Below are 12026 nucleotides of genomic sequence, written 5' to 3' on the forward strand. Positions count from 1 at the left end.
TACCAAGTCAGGAATATGACAGTTCTTGTCCGTTCGTTTTTGATGTGTTTTGTTATTTGATTTTGCCATGTGGTTATGGACTTTCCGAATTGATTTTCCTCTAAGTTCAGTATTTTTGTGATTTTCTTTAATAAACAATGCTTTTATACAGTTTTTTTTTTTTTTTTTTTAGTTTTTTTTTATTGTTTTCACTTTACGTTGGGGCTTTATCTCTGGTCATATTTCAGTGTGCAAAGTTCTGATTTCAAGGTAAAATTTCTACATAAAGGGAAATTGCATGACATGTACGAATAATTGTATCTGTCACTGGAAATTATGGGCGTCTTGTGTAAATTCGGGAATTTACCATTATGCTACCTCAGCCAATGATTTATTAGAATAGAATATTGTTTATTTCTAACTACTAAGTGTAAACAAGATCAAAAAAAATTATCATGTGTTTATTAAAGGTTGGATCCGGTCTTTATGTTTTATATTTATTTCGTAAGAACCCGCCTCATTTGTGTCGTAATGTGCTTGGTGTAGGTTTAGTAACAACATAATTTTGTATAAGCAAGAGCGATTTAATACTTTGGCTTTGCAGTCCGAAAAATGCCTGCTAGTCGAGTGACATAAATATATTTATAACTGTTGAATGATAATTATTATTAAGGACATTATAGTGCATAGTATACCGGTCTAGTGGAAACAGGATAATATAAAAAAAAAAAAAAAAAAAAAAAAAAAAAGAAGATGTGGTATGATTGTCAATTAGACAACTATCCACAAAAGACCAAAATGACACAGACATTAACAAATTCATTATAAAGTAATTTTCCTGAATATGTTTGAAATATTTGGCATCTATTAACATTAGGTTCGCACGATCAATCAATCAGTCCCCCAGTTATAATATTTTCTTACTGTCCCTTTTTTTCCTCTAAACTTCATCTTATTTTCTATGTGGTCTATATTAAATCAGGTGAGTGTAGATTCCAGATGAAATAACGTAATGACCTTGTGCTTTCTGTTAGCTCGTCGTTCCTTAACAATGTGCATGAAGCATGCATGGTTAAGGATCATCCTCGGTTGTCAACATACTTCTAGAACTTTGAACTTTAAATATGTCAACATAGTTATCTTGTCGTTGATTCACAGGCAATTTTACATGTTGCACTTTTGTCGTATAATTTATGTAAGGCCAAGGATAACAAGAGGATTTCCTGTATTATTTTATTCTATTTCACCTGTAAGTATTTATATAAGCTTGTAGAAATATATGTTTCAGAATTCCTTATTTTTTTCAGTGTACAATTTTTCTTCCATCTGTGAATTATATTTGTAACGATGTATCCAAAGTTAAATATAAACCAACACTGGATATATTGCTTTCAGCACTGGGGATGGTGGTTTATGTGTCCATTCCACTACCAAGACGACAGAACAATATACGATCTCAGTATTTTGATGTAAAACGTATTTTTATGAATGAATTGAATTATTATTATCTTGCATACCAGATAAAGATATCTATGCAGATTACAAGTTCGTTTGCACTTGGTAACAGTATATCATTGACAACTGCGACATAGCAACAGGTTGTCTTTTTTTTTTAAAAATCACTATTTCATGTTGATGGATGCATAGCAAATAACACTGCATCCGGTTTTTCTCGTTTTATGGGTTCATTCGTTTCCTTTGGATTTTGTGTTTTACCCTGATTTACATCTTTATGGATTTTTTTAGATTTGAATATAAGTGGTTTACATTTATAACTTGTTATTTGGATGAAGAGTTGTCTCATTGGCACTCATACCACATCTTCCTATATCTATATAATTCTTGACTCTAATTTACTACTTTATAAAAACTTCAGAAAGAATATGGTGGTCCGAAATCTTTTTGATTTCAATCGAAATTGGCACTATTGTGCTTTAGATTTTTAATTTTTCTTATAAATATTGAAGTCAAAAACATTATTTATTACTGGCCTATATATTGAAAGCCATAACAGACCGAGAAAATTTGACAGTTTTTAAAACGTAAGACGACCTTTATTTTTCGGTTGTTGCCCTTACATGAAGAGTTGTCTGACAACAAAAATAGACAGGCTGAAAAAGAAAACTTAGAAAATTATTCACAAATAAAACATATTATAGCATAAAAATAACGAAATTGACTGAATCCATCACTTGACCTCTTTATTACCATTAAATGGTTAAATCGAGAATGGAAATAGGAGTGTGTCAAAGAGACAACAGCCCGACCAAAGGAAAGAGAACAACCGAAGCCCACCAATGGGTCTTCGGCACAGTTTCTCGCATTTAAAGAATAAAGTGAAACAAAGTTCGTTTTCTGATTTATTCATCAGATTAAATTTTATTACCTTTGTTTGAACATATGTTAATAAAAAACGATTGTTTTCTTGTAATCTCGATACAATTTTTAAATGAACAAAAATGACAACGTATCTCGGAACGTTTGACTTATCGAAAATTTAAATGTAAAACTTTTTTCGTTTAGTGCAAATGTTATTTAGATTACACATGCAGATAAAATGCACATTACAAGAGGTATTCGTAAATATTTTAACAACTTCTTGATCGATATTATTTTTAGCCTTAACTCTTTAATATGGATATAACACGAGCAGTGAAATTGATGTGAAATAAATGTGAATACAATGTATATTATACATAATACAATATAAGTAAATGTCAGAAAAATATAAACTTATTGGTATGAGGCTGAGACACTGGGGAAGGGCTCGATTCTACTTTTATATTTTTCTGACATTGACCTAATATTGTTTTTATACTGCAACTGAAGTTAAACATTGATAGCTATTTATTTCAAACTTTTTTTATCCTTTAAGGAACCCCTGATTGTGGGAAAAGTGATTCATGATGAAATTGACATTGCACAAAATATAGCTGTGTTACTATATTTAGGAAATAAAGCAGTATAAAATCATTTATTCCATAGTTCTGTCAAATTTTGCTCACTCAACATAGTATTTACACACAAAGTTATTACAATAGAATGTCCAGGTTATAAAGTTACAGAAAGTAAAACAAATCATTGTAGTAATAAATTTAGCATATGTGTTTATAAGCATTTTTTATTTTCTATCTTATGAATGTATTTCATGCAGAGGGCGTCATGACAGAATGTGAAAAAACAGTGAACCAATATGAAAACGATTCATATACTGAAGGTTCTGAAGCCGAAACCGATAAAGGGGATAACCTTGATTCAGATTCACATGACGATAAGAATGTTGACGGCGGATGGGCCTGGGTCGTCTTAGCAGGTAAATATCAGTCGGGTTTATAAAAGAGAAGATGTGGTACTTTTGCTAATGAAACAACTCTCAACAAGAGACCAAATGACACAGAAAGTATTGTAAATATTTAAACAAAACACACTTACAGTTTTAAAACCCATCAAATATGAAAAAAATAGTTTATAAATCTTTTAAAAAAAAATCATCGCTTTATCGATGCGGATTCCTAAGCGATGACTGAGAAGACTGGGTGTTTACATAAAAACTACATTTTTTCATAAGATATTATTCGTTAACCTGTATAACATGGTGATTGGGTTTGACAAAGTTTGTGAAGTTGGAATAAAAATGTGGCCTCTGACTAAAAATATCCAAAGTTGCAATGTAAGCATCTTAATTTCAAGACATCTAAACCCTCATCTTTGGTCAAAACATATTAATTACCTTATATATTGCCAAAAGTAACATAACAAAATTACCGTCCGTCTAGGAAAACATAAACACCTAATATACGGCTATGACCTTAAATATAACTTAGACAACAGACACACCACATATATTTATGACTAAGTCTGAACATCTCATATGTTGTTCATAATGGCTAAGACAGTATATATACCATATATTGGACTAAGAGTAGACAGCAAGAACATCTCATATATGACTAAGACAGCATAAACATGCACCCTATTCATGGCTAAGACATCATACACATATGTGGTTTAGACAATATATACGCCTTATATATGTCTAAGACAATATAATACATAATATGCGACTAAGACGGCATAAACACCTTAAATATGACTAAGACCGTATAAACACCTAATATATGGTTAAGACAACATCAACACAATATATATTGGTTAGACGGCATATACATTCATTTATGGCTAAGACAGCCAAAACGCACATACAAACATTTTCTACTAGTTTTTATCTTTTAGCAATAAACAAAATATCTTAAAAGTACTAAGCTTGCATAAAAACTTTCTTTTCTTTTGTTTTATATAAGGATCAACAGTTCTTTTTTGTGTATTTGGATCTACAATGAAAGGATTTGGTGTATTCTTCAATGGTTTTATAGATGAGTTTGGTGCTAGTTCTTCGATCACTGCCGTTATACCTGGTGTACTACAGGGTACATATAGCCTTTTTAGTAAGTATCAATGGTGTGTTATATGATGAAGAATAGTTGTCGTTTGTTTATGTGTTACATATTTGTTTTTTCGTTCATTTTTTTGTACATAAATATTGCCGTTTGTTTTCTCGTTTGAATAGTTTTACATTGTCATTTCGGGGCCTTTTATAGCTGAATATGCGATATGGGCTTTGCTCATTGTTGAAGGCCGTACGGTGACCTATAGTTGTTAAGTTCTGTGTCATTTTGGTATTTTGTGGAGAGTTGTCTCATTAGCAATCATGACACATCTTCTTTTTTTTATTGTTATTCAGTGCAATTGTTTTCAACATGTTGAATAACAGTAGTAGTGAATATTCGCAACGATAAAGATCAGTTATTGTTAGCACTTATTATTCCTGTCGCTTTGTTTCTGTTAAGTTGTATGTTATATTTGCATGGTGTGATATGTGGTGTATACTTTAACAAGGCAGCAACCCAAACGACACAAACAATCAAAATACATCTAGATGTCAACATAAAGTCTTCAACAATACACTGGTGTCTTTTAAATATGTGAAGCTCTAAATTTCTCAGTCGCAAAAAGTTGTGAATAAATTGTAAAGAGACTATGAAAGATCTTCTATCACTACCACCAAATTACAAAAATATAAAGTTATTGAAAAAATTACAAAGAATGGTAAGCTATTTGTAAAGATAAAGAAATATGATAATTGGTAAAACTAGCTTTAGCTCCCATGCTATTATCATCCTCTAGAGTTTGTCGTCAGACCGTCGTTCAACTGTTCCAAAAAAAAACCACCAAGCATATTGTCGCCAATCCGTCCGCCCGTCTGTAAACTTTTCCGAAAATCTTCATCTCAGAAATCACCAGGACTATTGTCGCCAATCCGTCCGCCCGTCTGTCAACTTTTCCAAAAATCATCTTCTTGGAAATCACAAAAACTAGTGTCGTCAATCCGTCCGCCCGTCTGTCAACTTTTCCAAAAAATCTTCATCTTAGAAATCACTAGGACTATTATCGTCAATCCGTCCGCCCGTCTGCAAACTTTTCCAAAAATCTTCATCTCAGAAATAAACAGGACTATTGTCGTCAATCCGTCCGCTCGTCTGTAAACTGTTCCAAAAATCTTCCTCTTGGAAATCACAAAAACTATTGTCGTCAATCCGTCCGCCCGTCTGTAAACTGTTCCAAAAATCTTCCTCTTGGAAATCACAAAAACTATTGTCGTCATTCCGTCCGCCGGCTGTAAACTGTTCCGAAAAAAAAACCTCTCAGAAATCACCAAGACTATTGTCATCAATCCGTCCGCCCGTCTGTAAACTGTTTCCAAAAATCTCCCTCTTTGAAATCACCAGGCCTATTGAACATAAATTTCAAATTCTGGAAACCAAGTTTAAACTTCAAATACTTTGTGTTGTGCTACAGAACCATGAATTATATGTTTTCTATTTATAGCTCTTCCGGTGCTGACTATTGGATTAAGATACTTCACTACTAGACAGTTTTGCATAGTCACTGGGCTACTGGCAAGTGCTGCTTTCATATCCTGCAGTTTTATTGAAACAGTCCATATACTTATAATAACGAATGGTGTTATGATTGGTACGAATTGACAATTGGCAGTTATAAGTGTTATTGTTTAGCAGTCAGTTAAAAGCTTTTAAAGTTAAAATTTGCATAGAGTATCTTTTAATGAAATACTATGTCCAAGTTAGCTTTCTATACCCCAAAAAAATGTTCATCAAATAAACTCATCAAATTCAGGATTTTTTTCGTCTAAAAAAGATTTTAAAAAAAAGTTGAAAAATACAAAACTCAAATGGGCGCTTTTTTTTTGCACAACACCGTTAATATCAAACAATTTCTTCAGAACAGCAAAGAATGTACAATTATTTCATAAAAGACAATGCGTAAAGATAATTCAAAATTGGTGGTAAATTAATGATTTTCGTGTATCCGAGTCATTGTTTGACATGTTTACTATAAGCGTAAAGATTCTTCGACGCAAGTTTATCGTAGCTACGATACAAGCGGGTCAGGATTGCGATAACATTTTCTTCGCACATTGCCCAATTGTGCAACCGTCTGTATACATGAAGGTCTTTATTACATTCATTTTGAATATGATAACATTGTCAGTATGTTAATGGTAAATTTACCCCAAAATTTGATTATATACAAATAAACGAATTTATAAGAATTGTACATGTCTTTGCTATAGTTTTCATGAAACATTTTGAGATCCATTCTTATTCGTTGATTTTGGTCAATTAGGTTTATGTAAAACAAAGTTGTATCTTATCAACTGATTTGCCATGGGTTTGATAGAAAATCCGTGTGCTATCCAAATGATGTTAACATGATTTCACTTTGGAGCTTTTTTTCATTTTAGGTAATAGACTTTTTTTAGTATTAGAAATTCACGCAACTAGTGCATATGACACACAATAATCAATCTTCAATCAGTTCAAATGGTATATATTATACCTCAATATACTGCTATTGCAGTTTTGGTAACAAAAACGAATTCCCTATAATGTATTTAGTTTGTGATATTTTTTTTTATTTTCACGCTGTGTTAATGCTTTTTAATATTTCCTTTTTTTCTTTTTTAGGAGCTGCATTTCTCTGTGTCATGGTCCTTTATTGTATCTGATCAGTCTTTACTTTGTTAAAAGAAGAAATCTAGCTCAAGCCGTTGTTGTAGCTGGGTTTAGTTTTGGCGGGTTTGTTTTCCCGCCAGTCTATACGTATCTTATAAAAGAATATGGACTTCGAGGAGGCACCTTGATAACTGGAGGAATACAACTAAATGTTGTAGCTATTGCTTTACTGTTAAGACCAAAACGATTGAAGGCTCAGGAGGATGTTGAAATCCTCATGGAAGATCAAAGAAATGATGATATAAAGAAAGCAAATTCACTCTATCAATTACCCACTAAAGACTCCACAGACAAAACATCACATCAGCTATTACTAGGAAATAATGATCGAGAACGAAGTTACAGTGAATCTTATCCAATGATTGATAATGTGAATGGTCTAAAGATCAATTCATTTTCGTCACAACATTTAGGAGTGACAGAACATAGTGGATCATTTAATAAATTTCTTAATCAAATTTCAAACTCCAACATTACACGTGTACTAGGAGAGAGTGGTGTAGTAAGCATGTCTCTTTCGGAACTGAGAGTTGATACATTCAAGTCATGTGATTCTGTTGAAAGTAATGTCACATTGAATTGTTCGAACAGATTGAAATTCTTTGTTGATTGTACTGTATTTCATCATTGGTTTATGTGTGTATTCTTATTCGTGTACTGTTTTGGAAGCATTGGATCTGCTTATGTAATCATTTTCATTGCTCCATTCGCAAAGGACAATGGTGTCAGTCCAGAGAGAGTAGCCAGTCTCGTCTCAATTGTAAATGCTTGTGATTTTACTGGAAGATTAGTGAATGGAGTGATAACAGACAGAAAAATACTAAAAAACCACCAATCAATCTTAATAACATTGTCTATAACAACTGTTTGCTTGGCACTATCGCCTCTATACACTGAGTACTGGCACTTTGTGTTGCTTGCCGTCATTGCTGGATTCTGTGCTGGAGGTATATTTGCTATGACTCCATCAGTTGTGGCCGATTTTCTAGGAATAGATAATTTTAGGTCGGCAATGGGAATTTTGGTATTAGGTCAAGGTGTGACGTTAGGGTGTTCAGCTCCATTCATAGGTAAGTCATATTGGAGTACCTCTAATAAAAGAAAAACTGCTGTGAATTCCTTCGTCCGTTTTTTTAAAATAAAATTTTGGAAAGCCATCATAAAAAGTTTTAGGGTATAAAACCAAAAGGGTCTGACAATCTCAGTTTTAGAATAAAAACATAAATGTAATGTTTAATAAACTGGAAATGAACATACAAAAAGTATAGTTAACAATACTAAACACCAACACTGAAATGATATACTTGTATTGCGTTTTACCGGCAAATGTTAACATTTGAAAAGCTGAAAATAAGACAACAGCTGTCAACTTCATTATTGTTTTATTTTTATTTTTTTATTTCAGGGTACCTTAGAGACGTGACTGGAACCTATATAACATCGTTCCTTTTTATGGCCGGATGTGAATTCATTGCAGTTGTTGTGTTTACATGTGGTCTCCTTGTTAAACAGAAATCTCTGAGATAACTGTCGTAATCTGATGTTAGGAGTTAAATAACAACACAAATCTCTGAGATAACTTCCCAAATCTCATGTGGGATTTGAGAGGACAACAGAAATCTCTGAGATAACTTCCGAAATCTCATGTGGGATTTGAGAGGACAACAGAAATCTCTGAGATAACTTCCGAAATCTCATGTGTGGTTTTATAGGACAACAGAAATCTCTGAGATAACTTCTTTAATCTCATGTGTAGTTTTAAAGGACACAGAAATCTCTGAGATTACTTCCTTGTTTTTATGGTGGTGTTATAGGACAAAAGAAATCTCTGAGAACACGTCCTTATTTTCATGTGGGGTGTTATAGGACAAAAGAAATCTCTGTGATAACGTTTTTAATCTCGTTTGTTTTTTAGAAAACAATAAAAAAAAAATCATGCATAAAGTCTTAAATTGTCACTTAATTTTGTCTTAGTATTATAACAAAATTATTTGTGTAGAATTCGTATTGTTCATGTTATGTAGTATGTTGGTCTGCATAGTTAGTTGTTCTTTAAAGACCCAAACTCTCAACAGACGAATGACTCTTCGAGGGGTGGTCTTGGAATCTTTCCATGATGGGGGAAACTAGCTGGGAACATCTTAGTGGGGAAACTAGCTGGGAACAATGCCTTTGATGGTGTATGGCATTGCTGCCGCTGTAAAGACATGTCGGGCGTTGTTGCCGATGTAGATGCAGGCTGGGATCGACTGACACCTTATAAGTTTCAAAATTCAAACTTTGACGTCTCAAAGCAGAATTTCCACTTATAGCAATCATTTAACTGATGTTATGCCAACGTGGCTTTCTTTGTCACGATTTAATTAGAAATTACCTACTATGGTTACTGTCCGGAATAAGGTCAAATGTTGCATAAGTGAATGTTCCATATATAATAGAGAGGTCAATTTGACTTTGGTGATAATAAATAATCTTTAAATGACCAGAGAACTGTTTGTATTATTCCACAGTATACATATTGATTAACAAAATAATTACCTTTCTTATTTAAGTAAAATTTAATTTATATTTGTAACGTCAGCTATGTCCAATATTTATGTCAAATATCTGTCACAATATTAGTCTGAAATGCAGGAATAGGCTTTAGAATATTGGCAGGTGTTCTGTAGCTGCAGTACGGTTCCGCAGCTAGGTGTTCTGAAGATACCGTTGAATTGTTGGTTTATAGGTTTAAACTGCACAACGTTTGAACGCGGTTGATATATTTGATCAACCCAGAAACAAGGGTGTCATTTGATTTATCGGGTGTCATTTGATTTATCGAGAGAAATGATCGTGAAAGAATAAATAACGGTTGTCAAGCATTGCAATCAGATCGAGAATGAAATATTACCGAGAGAAGACATATATATCCCTCAGTAAATAATCTTATTTAATCAATTAAGAAGAAAAAAGTGTCTGTCAAAATGGTTCATTATTCTGATAAGTATCCTAGACAAATCAATACTTAAATATACACCGTTTATACAAAAATGGACGTTAAGCTAGCAACCAAATAAACAATCAATCAATCCTTTCAGGACTTCTTTGATTGAATCTATGATATTAAACCTGTGATTCTAAAATTTGGAAGTCCGCTCTTGGAAAGTTTTATCGTAGCTATCATGATATGTGTCTTACAATATCAATCTACTGTCTGTTCAAATTGTTTATGACTATTACCAAAACTTGAGTGCTTACTGAATGTTTTTGCTTATCCCTTTTCAATACCATTGTAATTCATTCACGGTTCATTTATTTTTCTGCAAACTATTTTGTGAACTTGTGTTCATTTTTCAAACTTTTTATAGTTGATACTGTTGTTTTCTTTTTTTTTTGACTTCTAATTTATTTTGTCACCTGGTAACTTCTTTTTTTTTTATAGGTGTTCAACCAATGCTTTACACACTTTAATATGTTGATTCTAATGACAAAATGGGGGTCAAGTTCAAAATTGAATTTTTCACTTTTACTGTTCAGGAGTTGTGGTCCATGATATTTTGGCAATTGGCACTTTATGTCTTTTTTGTTCGATTATCTTCAATTACTTATAAAACCTTCAACCATTGGTTTTCAACTTGTAATATGTTGTTCCTGATGACAAAATTGAGGTCATATTCAATATTGATGATTTTCCTCGTTTACCGTTTAGGATCTAATGGTACTTTAAGTTTATGTCGTTTAAGTGCAATTACAAATTAACCACTTGACCGATGCCTTTAGAATTTAAATGCATGTATGTTGAAACTGATTTAAACAAGAATGTGTCAATAGTACACTGAAACCCCACACGTACTACCATTTTCTATGTTTAGTGGACCGTAAAATTGGGGTAAAAACTCTAATTTGGCATTAAAATAAGAAAGATTATATCATAGGGAACAGTGTACTAAGTTTCAAGTTGATTGGACTTTAACTACATTAAAAACTGTTTATCTGTTATAAATTGGCATTTTTCATTTGCCATTCTGTAGTGATGGTTCTTGTTAGATTGGAAAATAGGCATAGAATTTGGCATGATAAAAAAAGCTGAAAGTGCCTTTAAAAATACAGAAAACCCAGTTTGCTGTCTTCCTTGTTCAACATTTCATAAGAATGCAAATAAATATATACTGTCAAACCACTTTATGTTGAAGTGGAAAGGACTGGACGAAAGTGTTTGACTTGTACTTTGATTGTGTATTCAATCTCATAAATAAGCACAAAAGTACATAAGCACAAAATTACATAAACAAATCATTCACAGATAAAATCAAAAGTATACACAAATATTTACAAAGGTCAGTCACTATAAATTATGAAACCACCTGTGGAACTGAACTGAACTGGTCCCTGATGAGGTCTTTTACTTTACATTATATCATTATAAATTTTTCATAACTTTCAATCTTTTATTATTTGTAATTAATGAATTTAAATTCTAACAATTCATTCAATCTTAGCTTGTGTCATTTAAATTTGTTTCGTTTATTTTGTCAGCTGAAATATGTTCAACACACTAATGTTTTGCTTGGACTATCAACAAATGTTTTAATTATAGGTCACCATAAACATGTCATTTTAACTGTCATTCAAACAAGCATGTTTACCCAGCTTTAATCTCTTTTGAAAATGATTAAGTTACATAAGTTGGAGCCCCCCCCCCCCCTTTTATGGAAAAAATTTGATTGGTTATATAGGGAAACTGGAGCATGACAGGAGTGGGGCCTCTTTTAGGCAGCCAGTGGGCCCCATCAATGAAAATTTCTGGATCAGCACTGATAAGAAATACATGCTATCTGCATTTTTATCATTAGGTCTGCATCTTTTGATAATTTTTACTTTCAAACTTCGAAACATCAGGGTCAATCAGGAATGTATATATTATGCTATATCTACTGTTCCAAGGCCGGGTCAATTTACATTTACATTGAC

The 12026-nt window shown here is 32.6% G+C and overlaps 1 protein-coding gene across 1 annotated transcript; it reads left to right on the forward strand.

Annotated features, from left to right (window-relative positions):
• The first annotated feature begins 1023 nt into the window (after positions 1-1023).
• On the forward strand, positions 1024-9025 carry LOC139515475 (monocarboxylate transporter 12-like). The gene is made up of 7 exons (XM_071305047.1): positions 1024-1228; positions 3134-3292; positions 4281-4424; positions 5866-6012; positions 6281-6320; positions 7026-8143; positions 8479-9025. The coding sequence occupies exons 2-7, from the start codon at positions 3142-3144 to the stop codon at positions 8598-8600; spliced, it is 1722 nt and encodes a 573-aa protein (XP_071161148.1). The 5' UTR covers positions 1024-1228; positions 3134-3141; the 3' UTR covers positions 8601-9025.
• The last annotated feature ends 3001 nt before the right edge of the window (positions 9026-12026 follow it).

Source organism: Mytilus edulis, chromosome 3 (assembly GCF_963676685.1).
Source record: "Mytilus edulis chromosome 3, xbMytEdul2.2, whole genome shotgun sequence".
Taxonomy (NCBI): Eukaryota; Metazoa; Mollusca; class Bivalvia; order Mytilida; family Mytilidae; genus Mytilus; species Mytilus edulis.

Excerpts from the sequence above, each read along its gene's own strand:
- LOC139515475 (XM_071305047.1), top strand. The coding sequence starts at position 3,142 with ATGACAGAATGTGAAAAAACAGTGAACCAATATGAAAACGATTCATAT. Across the intron at positions 6,321-7,025 it reads TATTTCATAAAAGACAATGC|GAGCTGCATTTCTCTGTGTC; the intron begins GTAAAGATAATT and ends TTTCTTTTTTAG. Across the intron at positions 8,144-8,478 it reads GTGTTCAGCTCCATTCATAG|GGTACCTTAGAGACGTGACT; the intron begins GTAAGTCATATT and ends TTTTTATTTCAG.